This window comes from Suillus plorans, assembly GCF_016647745.1.
Source record: "Suillus plorans strain S12 chromosome Unknown HD556scaffold_52, whole genome shotgun sequence".
NCBI classification, from domain to species: domain Eukaryota; kingdom Fungi; phylum Basidiomycota; class Agaricomycetes; order Boletales; family Suillaceae; genus Suillus; species Suillus plorans.
The window spans coordinates 184,542-211,211 of record NW_024537436.1 but is presented as its reverse complement, the minus strand read 5'-3'; the positions used below and the strand labels follow the sequence as shown (position 1 = coordinate 211,211).

The following is a 26,670-nucleotide window of genomic DNA, read 5'->3' as shown; positions in this document are numbered from 1 at the left end:
TGGTGAGTCAACCGTTTAGTCCTATGCTTTGGTACTCCATACTTAGTGGCATGTGTAGATGACCCATTCCAAGAAGCAACAAGTACCGTCCATAACATCTCTCCAGATAGTCCAACGTATCCATTTCCGTCGAAAGCAGTAAGTCGTTCATTGTGTCAGTATACCTGATGCTCACAGTCATGTCAAGCATTTCATCACTTCGCTCCTATTCAGCTCTCTGCATCTTCCATTTTCCGAAGCTCAGAAGAAGGCAATCCTCAACTGGGCCAAGGAACTTGGCGCCCGAAACCTTCCTACACTCGGGGCAATCAAAAAGCTTCACATGGGCCTGGAAGATTTGATGGGTGATCTGACCGAGAAGGTCACTTCTCAATCCGGGAATATATTCTATATAAATAGTGTTGCGAAAGCGATCGCAAAGGTTTGTTGGATGCTTCTTCGTGATGACAGTATGCTAACACCATTCAAAGGACTACGCAAACCCTCTTACTCGACTTGCGATGCAAGACTATCCCGAGGACAGCGGGAAAGGCATGTCACAAGTATTTCACGGCAAGAAAATGCTGCTTGATATGCCATCACCACCAGCAGTCCGGGTGCACGGGGCTGTTTATTTTACGGATGAGTTGTTGCAGGATTCAACGGGAGGTTACTTCATTCCACAGCGGTTCTTTTTGGGTGCCGCGGACCCTTCCATAGACGACATTGAAACCTGCGAGCACTCTGACAAAGTGTTATATGCATTAGGTCGAGTTGTTGAACGGACTGATGTGTGTCGTCTCTGGCTCTCTATGTACAATTGCTGATGCTTACATGTGTGACAGGCCGGGTTCATTATCAGCGAGGACCAGGAGATCATCCTCACGTCTACGTTCATTCGATCGTTCGCAGATATCGCTGCAAATTATGGCGAACTTGATTGTGGTCTCACCGGTATGTTCGAGATCAATTTTGTTGGCAACTCAAGATTCACATATATCAAAGCTTCTTCAGTCAAATATGGATCACTCTCACCGAATCCACTGCGCGAAAAGTCGAAAGGTCGAATGGTATATACCGTTCCCTTGATCATTTTCATGGACGACGTGTCGGGCAATATCTCAAAACAGTGGAATAAGCATCACGCTATATATATGTCCAATGCCAATCTGCCTCGGGAGATGCTTGAAAAAGAGTTTTTTGTGCGGTTTGTCGCGTCATCACCTCATGCTCCGCCTATGGAATTGATGTGTGCAATGAAAGAATCGATATGGTATGGTTTATTCATTTATTTGTCACATAGTATCACTAAGTATGCATAGCGATGCGGCCAAATCTGGGGTCGTCGCATGGGACTGCAAATATAACGAGGAGGTGATGCTTATCCCGTATGGGCTATTTCTTGCCGGAGACAACCCAATGCAGGCCGAAGAGTGCAGTCATGCAGGGCTCAATTGCAACTATTTTTGCAGGACTTGCGATGTCAGTGGAACAAAGGAGTACAAGGAATCTGCAGCTGGCTATGAAAGTATCTTCGTGGTAGGAATATTCTTGTAGTAGTACCTTCAATTCTATGACTCATATGCTTGCAGTCAGGCAATATACGGACCCCAGAGTACACTGCTCAAGAGATCCGACGACAATTTGAGACCGCCTTCAAGTCAGGTGCCTCAACGAAACTCCAACATTCGGTTTCGACGACTGGCATCCGAGACTCAGCTTCGAATTCAATTCTCAACACTCTAGTCAAGCTTGGCAAGAGGCTCCGAAAACGTACTGCAGGGTCTCAAGCACTGTCTGAAACTGCGATTGAGGCCACCCTTCAGAAAGAGTTTGAAGACCTCTTGAAAGGCAGAGAACTCAACGACGCCATCAATCCACTTTTCGGAATGGACGGTTCGTTTTTTTTTGTCGATAATGATGTCACACTCAGCTATCTGCAGCATTAGATATTCATATGGATACACCCACCGAAATTCTCCATACAATACTTCTTGGTGTCGTCAAATATTTCTGGGGGCAAACTGCCTTTCTCCTCGAGAAAGCGAAGCTCCTCCATGTTTTTCAGGATCGGCTTGAGTCCATCGACAAGGATGGACTGAACTCTCCATGTCTCAATGCAGACTACATTTGCCGCTACAAAGGCGGTTTAATAGGCAAGCACTTTAAAAGCTTGGCGCAAGTGATGCCTTTCGTTACTTACGACCTCATTCCTACAACTGTCCTCAACACCTGGACAGTTATTGGAGAGCTTGTTGTACTAATATGGCACACCAAAATTGCGGATACAGAAGTATATCTTGTAAGTTTTTACCTTTGGAAGCTTTCACATTTAACATTTGTGAGATAGGCAAACCTGTCTCGAAAAATCGAAGATTTCCTCAACATCACGTCACAATGCGCACCGAGTATCCTAATCAGCAAGCCGAAATTTCACTTTCTCGTTCACCTTCCAGCATTCATTCGTCGTTTCGGCCCTGCGATCGTTTTTTCTACTGAGAGATATGAGTCGTTCAATCACGTCTTTCGTCTATCGTGCATCTACAGTAACCGTCAGGCCCCCAGTAGGGACACATGCAAGACTTTCGCTCGACAAGACATCATGAAGCACATCACCACAGGTGGATATTGGTATGATCCAACGGTCAAGAAGTGGGTTCGAGGGGGGGAGATGATTTTAAGCTACTTCGACGAGCATCCGGAACAAGCAAGACTCCTTGGGATACCAAACTCTGGTTACAGTGTGCCAATATCCGGTGAGTCCGATGATGCACTGTATCATTATACCACTACTAATTTACACATAGGATCTGGAAAAAGCCAAACCACCTTCACTGCAGCAGGCAAGACTACACGAAAGGATGTGGTCCCATGGAAAACTACTCAGTGTGCGAGAATTCTTCGAACTGATCGGCCTGGTGTCATCCATCATCTTGGAAAATCTGTGGTGACGCATCAAGGAGAACACGCGCACTTGGACAGTCATGTCATCTTCCGACATCCAGCAGATGGAAAGGTGGGCTAATTTTTCTAACTTTCATAGTACGCACTAATCGATGACGATGCTACACACAGCCATATATCGGACGTATTCGCGAGATTCTTGTATCGTCCGATTATCACCAAACAGCGGAACATATTGCCCTCCAGGTCTTCACATTCGCAGATACTTTGCACCCTTCGCTTCATCTGCCGTGTCTCACTCTTACAGATAATGAAGTTGTTTCAGCCGGCATCGTAAGTTATATTTTTTATATGTAGGCTTAGTGTTTACGCCACCGCCTCGCAGGATCTTATCTGCATAGTCAACCTCCAGCACAATTGCGTCGATTCACGGTGCACGGACTTCAATCAAAAGCCCATACGTCAAGAACAGACCGAAACCTCTGTAACAAAGGCTGTAATTAAGCATAAGCCAACTCCGAATTTTTTTCTTAACGTCTACTCTATTCACAACTACGAACATATCCGACTCATCATCCCAGATACACTTCACGAAACCCCACTTAGGGTTGTCAATGTGGCTGAAGTTCGTGCAGTGGCCTTGCGCCAACTACGAGACAAGAGAGCAGCAAAGAAGGCCGGTGGAGATGTGTCCAAGCCAGCAGGTGAAGATGAAGGCGAAGGCGGCGACACTCGGATCTTGCCAGCACCAGCCCCTCCGGCCTTTGATCGTGTTCCTACTAAAACGCGCAAGCCTGCGTCCAAGGCAAAGATGAAGGCAAACGGTCCAAGCACACGAGGAAGAAAGAAGCCAGAGGCCCCAAATTCCATAGCTGGCCCTTCTGCCCAAACAACGTCCACTCAGCAGGATTCAAGGACCTTCAGTGATTTAGCCCCGGTCCAGCAACATCAAGTCCGCTTCATACCTCCTGCACAACACCTTTACGCACCTCCACACCAATCCTTTCCTCCCTCACAGCCAGTTCCTCCTCTTCGCCCCTTGCACTCGCCCCCACTACATCTTCCTTCACCGTACTCATATTTTCCGTCTCAATCTTATACTCATCCGACTCATCAAGATATGTATATGGCCACGATGCATCCACTTCCTGCACCACAGGCCTACATGTCTTTGCCTCGCCCGTCTTATCATCAACAACCCCAGCATGCTCAGGACTTCAACGCACCAAGTCAGTACCCCCTCCCACAATTCAGTATGACACACCCTCGAGGATCATGAGATTGGCGACAGATTTTGCAGCTTTTGTCCTGCCAGATGTCATCGATTGCCCCTGGATGCAGGAAGAAAATGATGCGCATGGGTGCAGCCTTTCTCCACCTTGGAGATCAACGACAAATCTTGCGGTTCTTGTCCCGCTAGATGTCATCGATTGCCTCTGGTTCTTCTCCCACCAGATGTCATCAATCGCCCCTGGATGCAGGCCATCATGGAAGAAAATGATGCGCATGGGTGCAGCCTTTCCAGCGATGAATCTTGCGGTTCTTGTCCCGCTAGATGTCATCGATCGTCTCTGGTTCTTGTCCCACCAGATGTCATCGATCGCCCCTGGATGCAGGCCATCGTGGAAGAAAATGATGCGCATGGGTGCGGCCTTTCCCCATCATGTTGGATTCCCCTTTGAAAAACCATTGCAAAGTATATATTCAGCCATTCTCTCTCTTCCTGCCGCTGCCTTTCTCCCTTTCGGTTTGATTTTTCAGAGAGTGACACTCATATATACTTTAATGTTTTTATAAACTATCCCTGCTCGCCCTCAGCACAATCTACGAACTGTTTGTGAAATTTAATACAGACAATTGAAACACCGCAACCGAAACCGAAACCGAAGAAAGTGATCAATACAGTCTGCATCCGCCACCGCTTCATTCCGTCAGCCAACCTTGGTGAATGGCACACGCCTGTGAAGTCCTCCCGCCTTCACTGTTCTCAAGATGATGCTGCAGCGTTTTTCTGTGCGGTCTAGAACAGGCTCTCAATCTGCAGGCAATTCACGGGCCAGCACCTCAGGCGGTCTTTTGGTACCACACGCTGCTGTGGGGCCTCGAGGCAGGAGTCGTTCAGCCTCTGTCCAAAATGTTCATCAAACTCCTTCAGCATGCGGGTCCTCAAGAAACATCGGTCGTGCACGTTCACCATTGGTCCAGACAACAACAATGCCAATGAATGCAGCTTCTCAAAGTCAAGTTGCTGATGGCACCGTTCATACTCATGGTTCCTTACGTTCTCATTCACCTGCTGACTCGTTGGATGAGCCTATCAGTGCAGGCATGCGTTGTCGAAGGTCATCTAGTGCTGATGGTAGTAACCCACTTCTGCTTACACCCAGAGAGTCGAAACGACTCAAGACATACGCTACAAGGGTCGCTGGGGAGAAGGGTGTCTCTGAGACTCTCCTTCATGATTTTATTGATGTAAGATTTTGCTTGTTGCTATTATGAATTCTTTCTGACACGTTTGTAGACTGGAGGAATTTACTACATGCTCATTGATCTTAAAGTCTGCATGTTGCTTACTAGCGTCGCGAATAGGGAGACCATACTCGATGAATTGAAAGAGCTACTGGAATCTAAAGATTTCAAGGTATTTTCGTCAGTATCGTCTTGCGATGTGTGTTGGACCTGATCATTTACAACACAGTCAGGGCTGCAGAACCGCCTGACAGCATGCATGCTATCACCCAATCTCACCGCCTATGTCACTGACACACATGCGCACATAATGGTATCTTTTATTTGATTTTTATAAAGTACTGACGGCTGAAAACTACGCTAGGATTTTATCAAGACACATACTGACATATTCAAAGTTCCGAAGTCGCTGTTCGAAGATGCCGAGCTCAGTGCACAACTCTCGACTGTTGTCAGCGACCTACTTGCCTGTATCCGTGGCAATCTCAAGACCAAGGTTCGTGTCATATACATATTGGAATGCAGAACCATTCTGAACTTTTTTAGCTGGTTCTATCGATCTCGAAACACTTGAGTATCATGGATACTGCAAAATCTCTCGCTCACAGCTGCATTGAGGTCGACGCATCTCATTGGAACAGATACGCTTTTTTGGTATGTATTCTCCGAGTCTTAACCTACAGGATCATAATTTTCTTAACGACGGGTCTTCAGCGGCGCTGCTTGCGCATCTTCCTTATTGGCAGGGGCGACTACAAGAGTATACCACTGAAAAATATCTATTCTCCGTCGCTCCTTTCTTCGCTCCACCGGGACCTTCGCATCAAAGTGAGAGAGACGCTTGGCATCGACATAGAACTGGACGACACGCCTACAGTCCAGGAAAATGCTGATGAAGTCCGTGAGAACTGTGAAGGCGGTTTGGATGATGGGGATGATGCAGCAGCTGATACTAATGTGCCCAATAACAGCCATAATGTCAGTCTTGATGGAGACGAGGATGAGAACCGGGACATCGGGCTAGATAGCGGGACAGACGAAGGGGAAATCGATGCCGAGGGCTCAGGATTCGGAGGTAATGGAAAGCGTCCTAAGTACACTTCTACCAAGTTTTGGAACTTCGTGGATGATTCGCTTGAGGCTGTTCGCAACATGGCGAGGGAAGAGGCCAAGGTAGAAGTTGACGCCGGGGGGGACTATGACACAGCATATGAGAATGCTACTCGGAAGTAAGTTTCTCATTGTTCGACTCTTTGTATCGTTGCTAATTGTTGCATAGCATCCTTGTCGAGTATTTTCAGCAAGACCTTGCTGAATACCCTGGGAGGAGGACCGTTCCAAAACTCCTTTCCACTTACAATCCCCAGTGGCAGACGACGATTCAGACAAAGCTGCTCTGGACGACATGAATATCACCATTTCTTATTTGCGCTCTACTAATACATCATTCGCACACTCCATCCAATACCCATACCATTCATTTATTAGATGATCGTGTTTGTATCTAGTCCAACAATAATGCAATTTTTGTCATCTGCTGCTTATAATACTCGAACCGAGCGTGCTATTATGAGAGCCAGCATCTGACCAATATATTTCACCAGATGTGACAACGACCTATCGAGCCCGTTCTCTAGGTATGGTGACGGACAATATATCTATGCAAGGTATGGACAATATATCTGTGCGAGGTATTGAACAACAAATGGTATGGAGGTATGGTATGTAGATATTCAAAGTAAATAAACATAATACTCATAGTAGCTCCGGATGCTAAGGTGGATTCGATATATATATAATGTCTTAAAGTTTTTAAATGTGGGCCTATTATATCCCGCGCCCAATAGAACAAACAACCAAATATTTAATTGATCATCAATACATAGTGAGAAAACCATGTGAATGGCATTTCGGACAGGATTACCACACCTTACTATATTTGGAGGTCTAGTATAGGTTTTCGGAGAGTGACGGTGTACATTATTCATACTTGTACGTATTACTAAGCTTTCTCTCCTGTGCTCATACCTTCATTTCCAGTCCGCGTTTCCATGATGCCCGCGACATCCGTTGCTCGCGGCTTATGGAGTTGGGCGCGATCGTTGGCCTTGGCGCTTAGGCGCCTTCGTTCTTGTTTGTCCCTGCCCAGCCCTCGCGTTTTGGATCAAAGCGTTGTCGTAGGCAAGGGTCGACGGAAGGTTTTGGGCTTGGAAACCCGGGGGGGTGACGGGTGTCCTCTCGTTGAGCTGACGGCTCGAACAAGGGATCGTCGATCGAGAGAGGATGAGGGCATCGGTCACGACGTGAACGTTCGTGACTGGACCGTCGTTTTTCGCGTGTTCGAAACCATACTTCCCTGTGATGTCTGTGTCACTGTACAGCACTGTGCAGTGTCGCACAACCTATCAGGGTTGTGCTGATGTTATATATCAATCTCATCTCTTCACCGGTTCACTGATGAAAGTGCTGCCAAGGGTGGCACTCAGGGTGTCTCAGTAGCCACTCTTCACGCGCCACTCACAGCCTTGATGATTGCACTTACTGTTGGACCAATGTCTTAGGCTCTTAGCTTGCTTGGGTCAGTGATTAAAATAAAACCCAAGACGCTCATACTCCGTTCAAGATTCTTGCAATTCGCCCTTCAACACTGTATTTCGTCGACTGCGCCTATGCCTGCCCTGACACTTTCTGGCATTAGCAATGCGTATGCGAGCATGCGCTACCCAGTGATCAATCCCAGTAACAGCAAATGTTCCACGATCCCTATTTTCTCGCTGAACAATCAGTACTCTCGCAATTTCCATCTGTACGTTTCTCTAAGCAGTGTATGCAGTGTCATATCTTATTGGTAGCCATGCAGGTCGTGGCTTGGATTTTTTGTCGCCTTGTGAATGAGATTTATTAGATGTTTTGTGCACGTTAGCCACTAAACGTGATTTGTTTATACAGCTTATCGTGGTTCGCATTCGCCCCTCTCATTCCAGATGCCATCAAGACTGACTTGAAGTTGACATCTGAGGAAGTCGGTACGTTCAAATTCCGAGCCCATGCACTGTTAGTTATGATCTGAAACACTGTTAAGGGAATTCGAATATTGTTTCGCTGTGCGCCACCCTTGTTGTACGGCTTATATCAGGTCTCCTCGTCGATCGTGAGTACAGTTCGACACCCTAGCACTTCATATATTTGATCTTGTAGTATATGGGCCCCGCAAGGTGATGGCGGGTCTTCTCATTATAGGGGCGATTCCTTCTGGCCTTGCTGGAACCATATCAACTGCGCAAGGTCTCTACATTGTCCGGTTCTTCATTGGCATTCTCGGTGCCACATTTGTCTCTTGTCAAGCTTGGAACACTGCGTTCTTTGACAAGAATGTCGTTGGTACAGGTGAAACTCTGTTCAAAAATTATAATATGTTGGGTATTCTAATATAGTCGAATTCACAGCAAATGCCTTAGGCGGAGGCTGGGGAGATACGGGTGGCGGCTTCACGTTCATCATCATGATCGCTCTCTTCAATCAATTACTTGCTGACGGTATGAGCCCGCACGTTGCCTGGCGGGTGGCATTTGCAATCGTTCCTGTTCCCATTCTCCTCTCTGTTGCTGCTGCCACTCTAATGTTTGGCACTGACCATCCCGCGGGCAAATGGAGTGATCGTTATAAAGCTGTTGCCACTACACTTCCTACGTCAGATGATCAAACGAGCAATAGCGAAAATATAAAAACAAACTCTGGTGATGATATCGAGACTGGAGACGAGAAGAACATCAAGGTTACTGTTACTGCTGTTACTGCTACAAGTCAGTGCTTATCGTTCTCTTTTGTTGATTTTGCTTGTTCGCTTAACCGAATGTTATAGACTTGGTTTCAGAATTGGACACTGCTGTCAACAACCCACTTTCCCTGAACACGGCGTATGAAATCGTTCTAAACCCACTGACCTGGCTTCCCTCATTGGCTTATATGACCACTTTCGGCTACGAGCTTGCTATTCAAGTCAACTTGGCTACCGTTCTGTATACCCTATTCAAGTCCCCCACTTTTGGCCAAACCGAAGCTGGCTATGTGAGTCTCCTTAAACAGTCGCCATGACCTATGTGATGACAGATTTATCAGATTGCAGGCATCTATGGTCTCCTTAATGTGTTCTTCCGGCCGCTTGGTTAGTCACTTTCTTCGCAAGCTAAGGTATCTCCTCCTCATAACCACCATCTCATTACAGGCGGATATTTCGGAGATCTCATATATGTCAAATTTGGTGTAAGTGCCATTGATATTGTGCATGAAATCGGTTTGAAGAGGCTCTGCAGGTGCCTGGCAAGAAGTACCTGACCATCGCTTGTGGAGTCGCTCAAGGGCTTGTATCGCTTGGTCTTGGTTTTTACATTGAGAACCACTCTCATCCATCTCGTGAGTTCGGACCTCAATTTATCACTGATGCCTGACAGACACCAGTTGAGGTCATCATTGTGATCTTTGTCATTGTCGCAATGTTCAATGAGGTCGCCAATGGAGTTAACTTTTCTCTTGTTCCACATTGCAACCCCAGTCCGTGTTCAGTGTACTAAATTGCCAATTTTCATGACTGATCGTGTTCTGTCACAAGACTCCAATGGATTCATGGTCAGTCTTGCATCACTTGGTGTGTGGTGATGGCAGAATGATTCAAACTTGACTGGTCTAGACCGGAATTGTAGGTGCCATGGGAAATCTTGGAGGGATATTCTTCGCGATTATCTTCCGCTTTCAACCATATCCTCTTGGCAGGGCATTTTGGATTGCTGGTGTCATCACAGTTGTAAGTAAAAGGTCCACCCACCCTGTACAATGAGTACTGAGATAGTACCCCAGGGCGTGAACCTGTTACTCTGTATTATCCGTGTACCTCAGCTTTGAACAAGGTGATATTTGGTACCTGAGTATTCTTCTTACAGTACGTTTCTTTAAGGACAATGCTTTCGTCTGTTCGTATCGTCCAACCACATGAGCCTGCGTCCTTGACTGATGTGAAAATATTCCTGTCATATATGATAGTGAGAATGATAGCTGAGCGCTTCCGAACTCCCATTTGAATCAGTCAATCGGGAAGGCTGCGTCGATGTCAAAGTGAGCTCGAGCAGGAGAGTATCGACTGAACCTACTAGTTTTGAATGAAAGATGTCAGTCAAAAATGGTCATATACTCAGATGTCTTACCGGGAATGTTTCGAGTGACAACGTGTACGATTGAACTAGTCTAGACTACGTCTTTGACATGTAAAAGAGTTTTTTTACAGCTAGATAGACCAGATTTCATTTTGTTTCCCTCACCGCTTCTAGCGCTACATAGGTGCTTACTTGCGGGACCCGCGCATGAGATATCCCAAAATAGCTGCTCAGACATGAGTGCACTAGGTCTTATATATGTTGCACATCAGTGGAGGAATGGAATCGGTCGAATAATCCTGACTCATCACTAAGCCACTGGTCATTTGAAAAGATGAGAAAGCCGTCGTGCTAATGATCGGGGTAAGGGTTGCTAGCGGAAGGTGCCGAGTAACGCATCACTACTACGAGGAATCCGCACGGTCAATGCTTGCCATGAATTCAAGACAATGGTCTAGTGCCAGTACATCACTGTGGTACCATGTACAATATTGTCAGTCGATATTAGTTGTGCGCTGCGAGAGGTGACATCGGACACAGCTACGATCAAGGTGACCAATATGACCCTCCAACGAGCTTGCTACTCTGGTGTACTTCGCGCGCCCAAATATCGCAACAGGCGGAATTGTTGAATGGTACCAATAAAAGGGGAAGTCCGGTCTAAACTTTAGCAACTGTATTGAGATGTTAGCTTCACTCGTAGGACCCCAGACACTTGCTCTGGCCACTTCTTTGATGTCCGAAAGGCTTTGGTTACGTCCGCCAAGCCGCAGGCACTGCGAAACTTTCCAAGGGATTCAACTTCAGTCTTCCGTAAGTTCCATCCGTGCTAATCGATAACAGCTTATCAGTTGACAGAACCAAATCGGTGTCTGGCCGAACTGGTTTTAATTGAAAGGACCATGGGATGAATTCCCCGCGTGACTTGGGAGATGGTTGGTATTACATATTGAGCGTCGAGCAGTGCTAATGGCGACCCAATATTTGACTGTTACCCAACAATTCTCAAGGACTTCAAGTTCGTCCGCCGACTCACCTAGCGTATTCAATCACCTGCTACCACTCCGTCTATTGCTTTCATGTCCTTGGTACGCTCCCCAGACCTCACCAACCAGAAACTTCAGGATGCTCTACCTGTACCGTTCTTTCCCTCATCTCTCGACGGGCCCGAAAGGAATGGTCCCCAACTTCCCCAGTGCCTCCCACAGCTGCCAATTAATGCTACCCCAACAAAAGTAGCTCAGCAGGTTGTGCTGGATATTTCAGCGCACAACGTTAATTTGACATTTACATTCGCCAGGATCTCGACACGCCAGATAACTGGGTCAATCGTGTAAGGACGATAAATCAATGATATCTGCGTGATTTTTGATCCGGTCCTCCGCGCTCAGAATCCAGAACTCGTACGATTGACGGGAAAACATCCGTTTAACTCCGAAGCGCGACTCGGTGTTCTATTTGAATGTGTAGGTATCTTGTTTCCGATGTTTTGCACGGGACTGAGGGTGTGTCTACAGGGATTCTTTACTCCGCCTCACCTGCATTTCGTGCGGAATCATGGTGCAGTGCCACAGGTCAGCCACGAGATAGCTGCTAACTGGACAATCCACGTACATGGTCTGGTGGAACGAGAGGTTACATTTACTCTGCAAGAGCTTCAAGAAAAGTTTCCCGTTGTTAGCATTCCTGTAACCCTTGTATGCGCCGGCAACAGGCGGAAAGAACAGAATGTCATCCGCAAGACACTTGGCTTCAGCTGGGGAGCAGCGGGAGGTGAGGTTTCAGCTCGTGTTGATTTGAATGAGTCTTCACCAACATCAATATCAAGTATCAACAGCCCTTTGGACAGGCGTGTATCTGGCCGACGTATTGAATCATGTGAGACCAATTTGTAGACAAGCCAAATACGTTGTCTTTGAAGGCGGAGATAAACTTCCGAACGGGCCCTATGGAACATCGCAGCGACTGTCGTGGGCTTCCAATAAGGACAAGGGTATGCTCATTGGTAACTCGAATCACTTACAGTGTGACGATTCCTCCTGACCTTCTACATTAGCCTGGGCAATGAATGGTTTACCATTGGAGCCAGACCATGGTTTTCCTGTGCGCATCATTGTGCCGGGTCAGATCGGTGGACGGTCTGTTAAGGTAAGGTGTTTCCCGATGACAAGGAGCCCATAATCAATTAGACCCCACTTAGTGGCTGAGACGCATCGAAATAAGTAATTGTGAAAGCCAGCACCACGTATGCCAGTTCTTGTACAACTCAAACAAGCGTCGACTGATGGTTTTGTTATGCAGTTGCACTTTTGGGTACGCGTAGATCCTTCATCCTCGAGGATGAATCGCACTAACGTTGCATAGGACAACAAAATGTTACCAACGCAGGTTATGCCTGACCAAGCCCGTGCTGAGAAGCATTGGTGGTATGACCCAAGGTTAGTCTGAGTGCTCTGACGTTCCTTAGCAAGTTACTCACCAGATCGGGGATATCTCAGATATATCATCACGTTGGTTTAATCTTGCTCTCTTATGTACCACATGTTGAACAAGAGTCTTCAGGGAGCTTAACGTCAATAGCGTCATCGCGAAACCGGATCATAATGAGAAACTCTACATCGATAAGACGCCGGATGAGAATGGCACAATCGCATCATATCCCATCCGAGGATATGCGTATGCAGGTGGAGGTCGCAGGGTGACCCGTGTCGAGGTTTCGCTTGACCAAGGGGAGACATGGACATTGGGAAATATGTACGTCTACATGCTTCAGAATCGACACCTCATTGATACCGTGTCAAAAAGTGAGTATCCTGAGGACCGATTCAGAGAAATACGTCACCAAGACCCATTTTATGGAACTCTTGACGCATCAGAGCGCGATACGTCCTTGTGAGCAGCAAGCATTACCATTGCAATGAAAATGTTCAGATCCCGTCTAGCTGTTGGTGCTTCTGGACATTTGATGTCTCGCATGACGTTCTAGCGAGCTGTGATGCGTTGATGGTTAGAGCTATGGACGAAGGCCTCGCGTTCCAACAAAGAGACATGTAAGGCAGGATCGTACTGTGCGGGTTCATTAACATCAACTGTTCACAGGTATTGGCATGCACTTGGCATGATGAACAACTGGTACGTCTTGATAAAACCTGATATTCTGCGCCCTGCTGCGAGCTGCTGGCAGGTGGTTTCGCATTGCCGTCCATAGAACCGTCAACGATGACGGGAAAATTGTCTTGCAATTTGAACATCCAACACTCGCTGGGACAGCGAATGGAGGATGGATGGAGGTGATGCTTAATCTTTGGTCCCAGAAAACAAATGCTGATGGTAGCAAATCAGCGCATGAAAGCGGTGGGGGAGGATATTACAAAGCCTGTCTTCGGCGAAAAAGGACGGGATCTCGCACCACGTGCTCCAAAGCACGAATCAGATGAGGTCTGCTTGACCAAGCCGGGCATGAATCGGAAAATTACCCTGGAAGAGTTCAGGGCGCAAGATCGACAGCAACCGTGGTTTGTCGTCAACGGTGAGGTTTACGATGGAACTCCATTTCTAAAGGACCACCCAGGAGGCGGTGACTCCATATTGCTTGTAGCTGGCGAAGATGCGTCCGAAGACTTCTTCGCCATACATTCTGCAGAAGGCAAACAAAAATTGGCTGAGGTGAGTCGATTTTGCCGTAGAACGTCGGTTTATGGACCAGTTTACAGCACCACATTGGTACCCTTACAACCAGTTTAGCCAGAGAAAGGCCCATTACAACGCAGTACGATGAAACCTTTCTAGAGCGCAGCCGATGGAAGGATGTCGAATTGTGTGCCATCAAGCAGATCAACCACGATTCTTACCTATATCGTTTCGCCTTGAAAAGAGACCAGCCGCTAGGTCTGCCAGTTGGACAACATGTTTTCGTTCGCTTACGCCGACAGGATACCGGGGAGATGGTACAGAGGGCATATACTCCGGTATCGCAACAAGACACAGTAGGCCTCATCGACTTTCTCATCAAGTTCGTATTCTTCATCAGGACATGCTCTTCGCACTGAATTCTTCATTAGATTGTATCTTCCTTCCGCGTCAATCCCCACTGGAGGGAAGATGACCACCGGCTTCCATCAATTACGTATCGGAGATAGCGTGGAGCTCAAGGGGCCGTTAGGGTCCTTTATTTGGGACGGGCCAAGTACTGCATTGTGGAACGGGATAAGGAAGACCATCAAGGAAGTCGGCATGATTTGCGGTGGAAGCGGTACGACTTCGAATGCAACATCATAAATGTGCAATACTAAATAAAATCATGCAGGGATAACACCGATCCTCCAGGTGCTTCGCAGTATCTTCCAAAACGCGGAAAGCGAGACCCGGGTGTGGGTGATCAGTGCGAACAAAACAGAGCAAGACATCCTCTTTAGAGAAGAACTTGACACACTCTTCGCATTGCATGGCAGGGGGCGTTTCAAGCTGCACTACACGCTTAGTGTCGCTCCTGAGGAGTGGCCGTACAGTGTTGGGCGAATCAATGATGTGTTACTGTCGGAGCACATGCCTCGCCACTCTGAGCATGGACTCATCCTAGCGTGCGGTCCTGATGCTATGATAACACATGCCGTCAAGCCCGGACTGCAGAATATGGGATGGGATATAGAGAAGTCCCTAGTAGTGTTCTGAACGGATAAAGTCGTAACAAGTCGCCTGGACAATGGATGATCGTAGTATGATAAACCACTTGCGAAGTGTTCGTTTATGAGGCGCGTATGAGTGACGAGAGCCAGCTCCGGTCAATTTTCGTTGGCTTGCGGGAATATTGCATAGGGCAATGAGAAGGTCGATGTATGCTTGCACATAGCTTTGACGGAGAAGTTGGACCGCCCAAAATGTCGCTTCTTAATGTTGACTGTTGGTGTACTGAATAGTCATGCAGCAAACCTAGGCCATGAAACAAGCGCGCCATCCAGAATCTCTTACGGTTATACGAGGACGCGAGATTGTTTACATTGCCCAGCGGTACCAGCGACGGTAGAAAGTGTCCAAGTAGTAGCAGGTGGAGGTGGAGATCGTGGCTGCGACGATGATGGTGCGCCCTGAGTTGCTGCGCTAGGTTGCTGAGTGATATGAATTTGGGAGGGCGAAATGAAGTTTCTGGCGTGATGATTTCTCTGCGCGAACAAGGGGCCAGTGATCATCGATAAAGATTCGGAAGACTTGAAAAGGCAGGCTTGCCTACTGTGCACGAGACCTCGATTATTGGCAACTCTCGCAATTCCGATTCATGTCGTTTGTGCAGCATGCCAGAGACAAGGTTTTGACTCCAGGTGAAAAGGTGAAAATGGAGTCGAGTGTTGCATTCAGAAGGCTTGGAGTGACGCCAGAAGGAGGACAAGCAACTGGAGCGTTGACAGGGTGCTGGGTTCCAATGATTATGGTGTGGCCCATAGGATAGGGATGAATGAGTACCCAACTGACAATATATTGGTCAAATCATTCAGTCAAGATCATGTACATCAGCACCTCGTACATCATCGAAAAACCCTGGGAGTATTTCACGAGGACCTTGAATGTTGAAGCTAGTTGCCTGATAGCACTAGCCTAGCAAAGCGGACCCGCCGTCAGTGTGATTGAAGATAAAATGTATCCAAATTGAAGCTTACATTGTCGGACAGGACTTTCCGTCTACAGAAAAGGTGTGGCCCATGCAGCAAACCGGGTCTTCATGGTGGAGTGGTACTCCGATGGGCTGATTGGTCTCGAGGTTCTATACTTACTGTATAACACGATGGTTGCTCGGAGGATTGTCCTGCTGCCCTCAGCATACCACATTCTAAATTTGTCACAAGTTCGCATCCCCGCTCACCTGGCAGCCGCCCTTGAATCTGTCTGGACTCCAGCAGATGTATTTTACTGATCTTGTGTTCGGATTCCCTGTCAAAAATTTTGTTCCTCATATTGGGGAAGGTATGTGTATTCTGATGGGTGCAGGACGATCTCAGCTCTAACTTCTGATCAAATCCCACACGAAACTATCACCTACTTAATCAGAGCCTAGACATGCACAGAAGACGAATGCAGAATGAACATTGAAGACTACTACAACGGAGTGGGTGCCGCCAGGCATGTGATGTCCAATGCAGAGTCAAGTGGGGAGGGAGGTCGTTATTTAAGTTCTTCAATGGGTTACATGTTGTGAGTTTCTCCGAAGGCTGTACAGCAAGTTGAGCGCTGCAGCGCTGACTGTGCAGATCATTGAAGCGCCAGGCGCCTAACGTCAACGTCAACTCTCGCGTTAATATTCACGTGACACCATCAAACCGGACCGAGTGCTGAGCGCCTAGGATTATCACCGTATCCAATACATCCACGACTGTAAATATTTGGGGTCTATATGGTTCTTACAATTATTTTCTCCTTATTGAAAATGACTCGCACTTTTCGTAGCCCGTCGCACGACCGCTACATAGTTATCTCGCAAATCCGCAAATGAAATCTGACAGAGATCTAATCACAAACTCCCATTATATCCGTCATCCAGCACCCGTTTACTTGTAGATCTGGTCCCGCACCTGCCACGTATTGTCATACCAACCCACTTTCTCGAGCACTAAATATTCCACGACAGTATGAGGTTCTGCAGATTTAGCATCAACTGGCTGGCCCTGCTTGGTAAACACCTTGAGTTCCTGGAGCAGTGTCAGTTCGTAGACAATTTACGTGTGCTGGAAGAACACTCACCTGCGTAGTCTCGAACTTGACTAGTGCATGTATCACCAGCCGGTTGCCGCGTTTCGGGGGTTCCTTCGCAACATAAACCTCACCGGAACGGATGGATACGATGGTAGCTCCTGGTGATATTGCAAGTGGACGGAATACTGTATTATTGTGAACCCAAAAAAATGGAGAGTGTAACGTCGATACTTACAGCTTTTCTCTTGGAATAGGGCTTTGTCTGAAACATCGCTTAGAACCTTCCATTGCCAAACCTCGCCAGGTTTACGAGTACGGACAATCTTGTTCACCTTGGTGGCATGGTCGGCTGTTGTCAGCGCCTTCAGTGTGGCTTCATCCTTGCTGTTGATATAATTAAATATAATTGGGGTCAGCAAAAATTATACGCACTCAGCTATGGCACGGCCTATAGCCAGATAGTTATCCATTGCAATGCGTCGTATTGGTGCTAACCAGGACGCTGAAGAATGTGAGGTTACGTTGCCCAGTTGACGCCATGTGCGTGGTAGGAATAAGTGACTAAATCGAAAATCATGATTTACTCCCGTAAAAGCTCGAGCTTTGGCGATGGTATACATGCTGCACAATGAGGCTTAGAAGGACGAAAGATGCATGAAACACTGCACGCGAACCTGAACGTGTTCTTCAACCAATTGGAGAAATTGTGCTGTTTTGCATGCCAAAACGCGCCTGGGTTTGTAAAAAGCATACGCAGTGAAGCGTCGCGTGGTATTTCTACGTCTGGATGCGTGATCAACTAAGTCTGAGTTATCCTTCTATAAAGAATACACACACCGAGAGTCACTAACTTAGTACCCCACATATCCATGGTTGGAAACAGGTTCGACGTGTTTGCCATGTTCATCATGCTCTCTATTTGTTTGAGCTGCGCCTCCGTGCTGTCTGTAGCAGTGAGTGCCTTTTTTGCTTTCTTCTCATTCTTAATTGAAGATTTTCTTGATGCATTGGACGACGTTGTGGCAGACGCTTGCCCACTCGTGGTGGAAGCCTTGGACGTTGAAGGGGGAGTAGCCGTTCGGGTAGCGGATTTTAAGGCCGAGAACGAGCGTTGTGGATAGAGTAAACATCTCTTCTTCAGTTGGGACCTGAAGGAGACACACGGGACCTTCACCGTTGCTATCACCATTGCCCCTGCAGCTGGAACTTGTTGTGTAACACAGCGAGCTCGAGTAAAGACTTTAAATTTCAATGTCAATTTCTCAAAAAGGATTTCACCGGAATCTATGCGTGCGAACAAACTCGGCAGCCGGGGACGCGTGTGTTCGAGCCGGGGAAGATGGATATAAAAGGTTTGCTTCGCCGGTCAAAAATTCCACCCAGTTCTACCCGAAGCACCTTTGCTCTGAACCGCCATCTCAATCATCATGCCTGTAAGACATCTCAACTAATTGTCTTTTACCGTGAGCTTATTTTGTATTTTTTTCTTTCATAGCGTTCTTCGCGTTCCTCTCGTCCAGCTGCTAAGCCTGCAGCTGCAGCTCCTCAGCAATCCCGCGGTGCTCATACGGCTGCAATGCCTCCTGCTGCAGCCCACAGTAACCCAGCACACGCCCCCGCACCACCTGTTCCCGCTCAGACATCTAGTGGTCCCGGGATGTTTGCACAAATGGCTGCAACTGCCGGTTCCGTCGCTGTTGGATCTACCATCGGTCATGGTATCTCCTCCATGCTGTTCGGCTCCAGCTCATCTGCAGCACCCGCGGAGTCAGCAGCACCCGTACAGCAGCAACAAGCATACCAGACAACTGGCGCTGCTTGTGAAGTTCAAGCTAAGGAGTTCACCAAGTGTTTGGACAAGGCAGATCTGCCAAGTTGCTCATGGTACCTTGACCAGTTGAAGGCTGTGTGTATCCATTCAATTAAACATAGTTCTGTGACTGATTTTATTTTTTCAGTGCCAAGCTGCCGCTGCTCCCTATTAATTTAGCGGAATTTGACGGTATATACTGTTGGCGAATACTATCATATGATGTCTGTCCTTTGTCTCATTCCACGCAATCAGATATCCCTGCGAATGAATCGACACATTCGGATCCATCAGAACGACAAACATAATTCGACATTTGAGATGATCGAGATGCCAGGGTATCATCGACCACTGTAAATAATATCAACATCAAAATCCTCACGTCCGTCGGTGCCCTCCTGATCCTTTGGATATCTCTGTTCAAAACCTGTAAAAAGTACACTCTAATGTGTAACAATCAAGATGTTATTTTCTAATATTGTAACGCCCAGCGATTCACTTTTGTAATCATACCCCAGCCAAATTCTTCAACATCGCAAATTCATTCTCGCCTGTTGCCTCACACAACCCGTAGAATTGCGACGAGGGGTCAGAAAGCAGCACAGCGGGACTGAAGGTCTTGGTTAACTTTCTGCACCATATATTTCGCGATGACTTACCGGTCAAACTCGACGATTTTGCCCTGGTCAAGGAGCATCACCTAGTAGTCCATAAGTAATGCACAAACCACATGAGCTGGATTTTTTATACCCTATCATAATCGATCACAGTGCGCAGTCGGTGCGCAATGGTGAGAATGGTGCTGTTTGCAAATTCTCTGTTCGGCGTGGTCAATTTCTCGTGAGAGGGTTATTAATGTCGCGAAACGAACTCTCTGATCGTCTTTCCAATGAGCTCGTCAGTCGCGTAGTCAACGCTGAAGTTACGTCAGTTGAAATCTCAGCTTCTATCATACGATCGATATCACCTTGCTGTTGCCTGCAACGTAGCCTTGAGGAGTGAAACGTAGGCGAAGGACAGGAAAACGTACCTCGTCCATGACCAAAACTTTCGAGCGTTTCAGGATTGCTCGAGCCATGCATAGAAGCTGTTTCTCGCTAGAAAGTTCGTGAGCAAGGTTACTCGGTGGCGTTGACAAAGCGCTAACCCCGTAGAGAAGTTTTCCCCTCCTTCCGATACTGGTGACTCTAGGTTTCGGAAAACATTAACATTGACCGCGACACCGTCAATTTCGACAACATCAGCGGCATCAGACGGAATCAAATGAACACGTCGAAGAGCCTCGAACTAAAGAACAGTCAGTATACCGTTGCGGTCAACCAATGTAAATGTAAACCAACAATTTCTGCGTCTCCATACTCGTCGAATACATCCAGCGTGGATCGCAAAGTACCGCTAAGGATGGTAGGGTCCTCTGTTTGTTGTAAGTATGATAATCACCACTTGGCAGGACACGCACGAGGAATGATAGTAAGCTTGCTACGAAGGTCCGAAAGTCCCATTTTGGAGATGTCCAGACCGTCGATGGTGATGCAACCCTCTGTTGCCTCCACGAAGCGGAAGAACGAGAGTGCAAGGGTGCTCTTTCCGGAACCTGTGCGGCCTAGGATGCCGACCTAAGAACAAAACTCAGTTTGCTGACAAAGGAGTCTTCGAATATATAATACCTTCTCCCCAGGGTGGACCTCGAAGTTCAAGTTGTGAAGAACATCGGGCAACTCGGGCTATGGGACAGGTTATGAACTGATGAGAGGTTCCCACTGAAAGTGGCTTACCGCATAACGAATGATCAAATTTTCGCACTTGATGGTACCTCGGTCTGGCCAGGAAGCTGGCGGACGCGGCTCGATATATTCAGGAGGCTCGCGCTGAAGCTCTGAATACTCCTTGATACGCTCCAGGGCGACCTGTTGGAGGTCCATCAGTAACACTGCACGTCATACAGTATGCTAAGGTACTAGCCATAGATTGTTCAAGGCCGACGAACCGTCGCACCTGAGTTCGAGATTAATAAGAAATCTAGACAAACACCAGTTCACCTACTAGGAATAACAACTGCAGGCAGTATCAGCATATCGTTCCATAGTCCATGACAAGCAGGCACATACTGTGAACGTCATGCCTCCAGCAAATGAAAGAGCGAATCCAGCGAGCGCAGCTGAGATGGTCGGAGTGGAAACGGCGATAAAACCTGTTACACCAATGGTCACAGCGGACAAAAGGTCAAACCGGGCGGAGAGCCAGCGATTGACTAAACACATCAGCCAATGTCAACAACTCTCGACAATCAAACGACCGCTCGACGTACCAGCCCATTGCCAATAGTTCGGGTTTATATTCTAGTAGGCATCGATCAGGTTAAGTGAAAGCGGATTCTGTTTGACTCACCGTATCGACGTAGCGAAGCATGTCTCGCATGAACTTTGATGAAGCACCGAAAGCTCGAAGGATGGGCGCTCCGGCAATGGTTTCACCATAGATCGAATAAAGGGGAGACCGTGCCACGGAGTCTTAAGGTAACTAAATTCAATCGAGCGCTCTTGAATATGAAGGACACTTACCCAGGCGCCGCATATCTCTAGCAGCTTGTCCGTAGTCCTAGGCACTTAAGCATTTCCTCAAGCAAGAACATGACAAAAAAAGTACCTTTGAAACTAAACACAAGTTCAACAATCAGTGCTGAGTTATCGATCGAGAAAAAAGTTGCAGACCATCATAGTAAATGAAGCCCAAGATAATGATAGCAATGAGGAATGGAACTCCGCCTGCAAAAGTAACAGACACAATCGTGACGACGAAAGAAAATGCAAAGATGAGACTTCGACCAAAGTGATCCGCGAGTCGACTGTCAACGCCTATATTGTTACGTGTCATTGTATACGCGAAGAAAACATAGGCTTAGAAAACGGACCTTCGAAGTCTTTCCCGAATCGATTCAGGAGTCTCCCCCGCGACACAGTATCATGGAAACGAATTTGCGCAAACAACACAGTCTCCAGAAGTTCTATCATGAGTGATGTAAGTAAGTAGTCAAAAGTAACATCTCAACCTCGACCCACGTTGGTATAAAACGGTCGACGCATGGATGGAGCCGTTATCTGAATGAGAAATGGTTCAGTAGGGGTTCATGAAAGCGGGTGTACTTTGCATACACAGTACGAAGTATCTGTAAGTCGAAATCAAAACACCTGAAAGATAATTAGCACCATGCGGTACAAGCCAACTGATTCAAACCTGTGAGAGTGACCTGCAAGGACATGAGTCATGGTGAGGGATAATACTGTAGAGCTGTGCTTACTGCAGCATAAATAACAATGTAATACACCGGTCCCTTAGCGTCGGCCTCTTCTGTGCTCGATCCCGACCATGTCCTACGGATGCCAATGTCAATCATGCAACAGTATAACATTATGAACATACTTAAGCCACCAGTTCTCTGCAACAGGACAGAGAGCACCCAACACGAGAATGGACAAGAACCATACCCAGTACCCGTAGGCGCCGCACGACTTCACATAGAGCTTCCAGACATCACGACTAACGCGCCCCACAGCGCGTTTCTCGTCTTCCACAACTTTCCTAGGTGCTTTCCGCTCCAGATTTACTTGCGGCTCATTGATCACGGTGGAGCTCGTCTCAGATATTGGGTCAGGTTCCACATCATCTTGCACGAGCGTGGAAACGGGAGAATGGCTGGCAGGCACCGATGGATTCTTCGAAGTACTTGCTGCGCCCTGCTTCTTGCCAGCGCCACCCATGGTCTGCACCAATGTCCCTTTCACAGGAGAAGCTTCAAAGGCTTCACGTTCACCAGCGAATAGAAGTTGGCCGTTATCAAGAGCGACAACATATGCAGCACCGCTCAAGCAAAGTTGGACATGGTGTGACACAAGGATCACCGTTCGCCCATGCATCAGCTCTCCTTTAATGCACTTGGAGTAGATGTGATGAGCGGTATGAGCGTCAACTGCACGCAAAAGTTGGCATTTAGAAGTACGACGTTTGAAACGGACGCACCAGCAGACAGAACGTCGTCGAGTAACAGTACGGATGCTCGGGAGTAAACAGCACGAGCCAATGAAACTTAAGAGAAATTCAGTATGTATGGCAAGTCGAATTTCAGTTCACCGACCTCGAGCTTTTTGTCCGCCTGACAAGTTTACCTGCCAGTGCAACATCGATCAGTATACATGACGTTAAGTGGCAAAACACAACATACACCACGCTCCCCAATTTCGGATTGGTCTCCGTCCTCAAGGATCTTCAGATCGCTTATGAGTGCACAAATCTAAAGATACAGTTAGTCAACCTTTCATTGTCCATAAAGTGTGGCTGACCTCTAATGTCTTATGATATCGCTCTTCGTCAAGTGGCAGACCGAACAGGATATTGTCTGGAAATCGCGATAAGCGTACTTGAAATGGTTGAACGTCCGTGGCTCACCTTGAATAGAAGCATTTCGCAGCCAGGCAGCCTTGAAGTGTCAAGTTCTTCAATTCATGACATACCCCACCACCACTGCCGCTCACCTGTGGTACGTAGGCGCAAACGCCGGGCACTATCCACTCTTCCTGTGTGACCTTCTGATCGGCGAAGGAAGCAAGCGCGTCTGGTGGTGAACGCGGACAAATGACCTGACCGGTGAGGACGTCCGCCTCGCCAAGTAAAGCTGCATTGTCGTGACATTGAGCAGTATCCCAGAATTCGCTCTAAAAGACGTACCTAATAACAACAGGGTCTTTCCGCTGCCCAGCTTACCACAAACGAGTGAAAGTTGTCCTTCAGGGAATTTCAAAGCAAGATCAACGAGCATAAATTTATGCCGGGGCGTGGAAGCTGCCGACGAATCCGCAGAACGATCATGAGGCCATGTGATGGTAGCAGATTGAATAGCGATGGTGTTAATGGCTGGTGCAGCCGAGAGCGGAGGTACAGGTGCTACCTCGGTTAGTTGGAGGTACTTCCCGATCCGCATGAGTGAAACATGGACCTGAAGCAGATTAATGAAAGTTTCTGGGAGTGCATTCATCGCAAAACGCATTTCGTTGAAAACTACGCCAGACTTGTTAGCTCAAGTACCATGCAGATCATTCATGCCTACCCATCATCTAAGCACATGTGTTCAATTTGTAAACATCAAGTGGACTGATAAGGAAAGGCTTACAGATGTGAAGGCAATAGAGGGAGTCAATGCCTGTTGACGCCAGACTGCGAAGTGCCAGAAAGAAACCAGGGTGACAATGAGAGGAGATGCTTCCCTAAGCTTTCCGTTAGATAAGGCAGAAACCTGCATGAAAACATACCAGAGAGCAGCGAACACGACCTGAAAGGTGGACACATTAGGAGTCGGATGATGCAAGAAGGAAAATCACGTACCTCAATCTTGTAGTTCAACTTTTGGTATTTCAGTTCTCTCTCGCGAACCTTCATCACGCGCTTTTCGAAGCTGCGTTCCCATGCCATGAACTGCAAATAGGTGAGGGAGGATTTCAGAAAATTATATGCAGAGGATCATTACCTTCAGCATGCGTATGCCACCCAGTATCTGTCAGAGGTGTCATTAAAGTCAAGCCAAGAGGTGTTTCACAAGGTAATTACCTCGTTCATGAGTGAGACCCGTTCGTCCCTGGCTTTCATCAAGTTGTCCTGTGTACTGATCACTACTTTTCCTGCTAGGTGATTCAATGGCAAAAAGAGGCAAATGACCGCAAGACCAATAAAGCACGAGACGCCAAGCATGCTGTAGAGCAACATCGTCCCTACAACAATTTCGACCGGAGAATCTGAAAGAAATCAGAACTAGAACAATGACATGATCAAAGAATCTCACCTGCAATGGCGAAAAGATGATAAGAAAACTCGGCGACCCGATCAACATCAGTGGTCATCAAAGTCATGACCTGGGATTTACTCGAAAATTCGTTCTCTTCCTCGCCCTTCTCTTTGTTTTCTCCGTTCGTAGTTGTCGATTTTGCATCATCTTTCTCATTGGACGTGGAGGTGCCAGAAGATACAACATCCTTCCGAACAAGTGTTTTTGCGAAAAGGATGGTATTGAGCTGCGTCCGCAAACGCATTTGGATAACGGAAGTTGCGAAGTACCACATTTGGGAGTTGACTGCAGCATGTCAACATCAAATTAGAGGGTGTTGCACTGAAAAAACTTACGTTGCGTGACGATAATAAGGGATGCAAACTGCCCCAAAGCGTATACCCATCCCCATCCTTTATTGAGGCGGTCAGGATCATCTTCCAGGTATGCGATGAGCTTGCGAACGAAGAACGGGGACCCAAACCACATTGGAGCAGCTGCAACGGCCAGGATTATCTCTGCAGTAAATGCAAGCTTGTTGACACTTATGAGGCGCCAAGCGAGGTCCCATCCTGGCTTGAGAGGATTTGCACGAAGATTCGTGCGCATCCTAAAGAACTGATAAGTGGCTCGCATCTTAGCCGGAAGGATTGGCAAGTCGCCAATTTCGACCGAAACGGAAGTTCCAAGGTGAATGACGCGTGTCACGTAACGGAAAAAGAGATAATCGATTACAGATGTGCCCGGAAGGCCGCAGACGTTGTCGTATGATTTATTGGTTGTGTCATCGATAGTTTTTTTGGAGTAGATGAGTGAAGGAAAAAAGTGTAACGGTGGTCCACAAGGTGTTGTCGCAATTATTGCAAAAGTCAAGGTATACAATGCGGTCATGCTATACCAGAAAGCGAGTAAAGCAGGAAAATCTTGGGACGAGATAGAATCAGATGAAGGAAGGATTGCCACGCCAAAGTGAAGGACCGAGGAGAAGAAGGTCAAGGTAGTGATATGTATCACCGACTCGGAATGACTATCCGTGGTGGATTGGCCAACGGAACGAAGAACTAGAAGGCCAACGTAGAGTCCAAATGTGGTCCGAAATATGTGTTCTGTAAGCACATTCCGAGCATCTGGGTAGGCCGACCAACCCAGGGAAACGCCCTCGAGAACAAGAATGGCGGCTGAAAGCAATACAAGGAGTAATTTCCTGTTGCGCATCTAAACCAAGATAAGACCCTTCGTCATACGCGACCTATAACCATTATAATGCTCACTTTGAACCAAAACGCATCTTCGTCGATTGGTTCTCCGTCGATAAAATCTTCCGGTTTGGTCACATTAAAGGGATCATCTTGGTTCACATCGCCAACCAAACTAGCATCTTGGGTAGTCGGTAAGCGTATCTTCCGCTGTTGAGAGTGCGCAAAAAAGAGCGCGAGGCTACTAATTGCTGCCGCCCCGACGAGTGCTTCTGCTAAAAGCAACTGGTACGGAGGCATGATGTTCTACACCTTCGAGCACAACTTCCGACGTCCAATTACTGGTTGGTTAGTAAAAGGAAATGGAAAATTCGGACAAGCAGTGAAGCACAAGATACGGGTACGCGCCCAACACAGAAATATAAGAACGAGTCAGACTTGCATCAATTTCATGAGAAGATTTTGGTTCCGTTATCCGTATGATCACTCATCCATGCCGGAGCCGATGGACCAACAAAAACTGAACATGTGACTCAGATAAGCATTAGGCAATAGAAATTGGTCATTGCGCATTAGTAAGGACTGAGCTGGCTGCCAGCATAAGAAGCCATCCGCAGCAGTCCGCAGCAGTACAGTCTCGGTCCACTGTTCCAGACCATCTCCGGGTCATCT

The 26,670-nt window shown here is 47.3% G+C and overlaps 8 protein-coding genes across 8 annotated transcripts; 6 read left to right on the top strand and 2 right to left on the bottom strand.

The window, feature by feature from the left end:
• Positions 1–87: 87 nt before the first annotated feature.
• HD556DRAFT_1209366 (uncharacterized protein) lies at positions 88–3,544 on the top strand (the record flags this gene model as incomplete). The annotated part of the gene is made up of 12 exons (XM_041296536.1): positions 88–138; positions 188–421; positions 471–770; positions 825–933; positions 985–1,252; positions 1,302–1,518; positions 1,572–1,875; positions 1,923–2,281; positions 2,330–2,714; positions 2,787–2,995; positions 3,055–3,216; positions 3,269–3,544. Coding segments are annotated over 12 exons (2,874 nt in total), but the record flags the coding sequence as incomplete, so codon positions are not given.
• Positions 3,545–5,931: 2,387 nt separating this feature from the next.
• HD556DRAFT_1242727 (uncharacterized protein) lies at positions 5,932–6,761 on the top strand (the record flags this gene model as incomplete). The annotated part of the gene is made up of 2 exons (XM_041298308.1): positions 5,932–6,581; positions 6,632–6,761. The coding sequence occupies 2 exons, from the start codon at positions 5,932–5,934 to the stop codon at positions 6,759–6,761; spliced, it is 780 nt and encodes a 259-aa protein (XP_041157193.1).
• A 611-nt stretch (positions 6,762–7,372) lies between these two features.
• Positions 7,373–7,862, top strand: HD556DRAFT_1393441 (uncharacterized protein). Its single transcript, XM_041303613.1, has one exon. The coding sequence runs from the start codon at positions 7,404–7,406 to the stop codon at positions 7,770–7,772; it is 369 nt and encodes a 122-aa protein (XP_041157192.1). The 5' UTR covers positions 7,373–7,403; the 3' UTR covers positions 7,773–7,862.
• Positions 7,863–7,897: 35 nt separating this feature from the next.
• HD556DRAFT_743038 (major facilitator superfamily domain-containing protein) lies at positions 7,898–10,487 on the top strand. Its single transcript, XM_041311484.1, has 15 exons — positions 7,898–8,158; positions 8,213–8,239; positions 8,302–8,378; positions 8,435–8,503; positions 8,551–8,739; positions 8,799–9,155; positions 9,215–9,420; positions 9,472–9,517; positions 9,578–9,615; positions 9,666–9,765; positions 9,811–9,903; positions 9,962–9,978; positions 10,040–10,153; positions 10,207–10,319; positions 10,390–10,487. Exons 1-14 carry the CDS (start codon positions 8,022–8,024, stop codon positions 10,249–10,251), a joined length of 1,515 nt encoding a protein of 504 aa, XP_041157191.1. The 5' UTR covers positions 7,898–8,021; the 3' UTR covers positions 10,252–10,319; positions 10,390–10,487.
• Positions 10,488–11,578: 1,091 nt separating this feature from the next.
• On the top strand, positions 11,579–15,170 carry HD556DRAFT_1446355 (uncharacterized protein; the record flags this gene model as incomplete). The annotated part of the gene is made up of 19 exons (XM_041307075.1): positions 11,579–11,746; positions 11,800–11,832; positions 11,891–11,965; positions 12,017–12,272; positions 12,328–12,504; positions 12,556–12,647; positions 12,700–12,744; positions 12,801–12,812; positions 12,864–12,937; positions 12,998–13,009; positions 13,062–13,253; positions 13,305–13,391; positions 13,442–13,549; positions 13,599–13,631; positions 13,684–13,789; positions 13,842–14,165; positions 14,213–14,511; positions 14,561–14,751; positions 14,806–15,170. The coding sequence occupies 19 exons, from the start codon at positions 11,579–11,581 to the stop codon at positions 15,168–15,170; spliced, it is 2,649 nt and encodes an 882-aa protein (XP_041157190.1).
• A 1,487-nt stretch (positions 15,171–16,657) lies between these two features.
• Positions 16,658–18,413, bottom strand: HD556DRAFT_1393374 (uncharacterized protein). Its single transcript, XM_041303612.1, has 7 exons — positions 18,018–18,413; positions 17,855–17,963; positions 17,613–17,801; positions 17,416–17,564; positions 17,229–17,365; positions 16,749–17,176; positions 16,658–16,682 (listed from the first exon to the last, which is right to left on the bottom strand). The coding sequence occupies exons 1-6, from the start codon at positions 18,367–18,369 to the stop codon at positions 17,036–17,038; spliced, it is 1,077 nt and encodes a 358-aa protein (XP_041157189.1). The 5' UTR covers positions 18,370–18,413; the 3' UTR covers positions 16,658–16,682; positions 16,749–17,035.
• A 424-nt stretch (positions 18,414–18,837) lies between these two features.
• On the top strand, positions 18,838–19,165 carry HD556DRAFT_1433453 (uncharacterized protein; the record flags this gene model as incomplete). Its single annotated transcript, XM_041305223.1, has 2 exons — positions 18,838–19,086; positions 19,139–19,165. 2 exons carry the CDS (start codon positions 18,838–18,840, stop codon positions 19,163–19,165), a joined length of 276 nt encoding a protein of 91 aa, XP_041157188.1.
• Positions 19,166–19,497: 332 nt separating this feature from the next.
• HD556DRAFT_1242652 (multidrug resistance-associated ABC transporter) lies at positions 19,498–26,298 on the bottom strand (the record flags this gene model as incomplete). The annotated part of the gene is made up of 40 exons (XM_041298297.1): positions 19,498–19,600; positions 19,650–19,690; positions 19,741–19,807; positions 19,862–19,906; positions 19,958–19,968; positions 20,021–20,087; positions 20,138–20,277; positions 20,331–20,404; positions 20,450–20,606; positions 20,658–20,714; positions 20,766–20,920; positions 20,949–20,985; positions 21,034–21,045; positions 21,099–21,241; positions 21,299–21,329; positions 21,379–21,500; positions 21,552–21,588; positions 21,637–21,644; positions 21,702–21,845; positions 21,902–21,994; positions 22,050–22,088; positions 22,143–22,178; positions 22,225–22,237; positions 22,289–22,361; positions 22,411–22,957; positions 23,008–23,073; positions 23,123–23,153; positions 23,210–23,278; positions 23,328–23,383; positions 23,434–23,464; positions 23,520–23,659; positions 23,713–24,052; positions 24,155–24,248; positions 24,294–24,313; positions 24,367–24,456; positions 24,509–24,535; positions 24,589–24,773; positions 24,821–25,108; positions 25,159–26,017; positions 26,074–26,298. 40 exons carry the CDS (start codon positions 26,296–26,298, stop codon positions 19,498–19,500), a joined length of 4,773 nt encoding a protein of 1,590 aa, XP_041157187.1.
• Between the last annotated feature and the right edge of the window lie 372 nt (positions 26,299–26,670).

Excerpts from the sequence above, each read along its gene's own strand:
- HD556DRAFT_1393374 (XM_041303612.1), bottom strand. The coding sequence starts at position 18,369 with ATGGTGATAGCAACGGTGAAGGTCCCGTGTGTCTCCTTCAGGTCCCAA. Across the intron at positions 17,366-17,415 it reads CCTATTCCAAGAGAAAAGCT|TATTCCGTCCACTTGCAATA; the intron begins GTAAGTATCGAC and ends ACAATAATACAG. Across the intron at positions 17,177-17,228 it reads TCAAGTTCGAGACTACGCAG|GAACTCAAGGTGTTTACCAA; the intron begins GTGAGTGTTCTT and ends ACACTGCTCCAG.
- HD556DRAFT_1393441 (XM_041303613.1), top strand. The coding sequence starts at position 7,404 with ATGATGCCCGCGACATCCGTTGCTCGCGGCTTATGGAGTTGGGCGCGA.
- HD556DRAFT_743038 (XM_041311484.1), top strand. The coding sequence starts at position 8,022 with ATGCCTGCCCTGACACTTTCTGGCATTAGCAATGCGTATGCGAGCATG. Across the intron at positions 9,156-9,214 it reads TACTGCTGTTACTGCTACAA|ACTTGGTTTCAGAATTGGAC; the intron begins GTCAGTGCTTAT and ends CGAATGTTATAG. Across the intron at positions 9,766-9,810 it reads GAACCACTCTCATCCATCTC|TTGAGGTCATCATTGTGATC; the intron begins GTGAGTTCGGAC and ends GACAGACACCAG.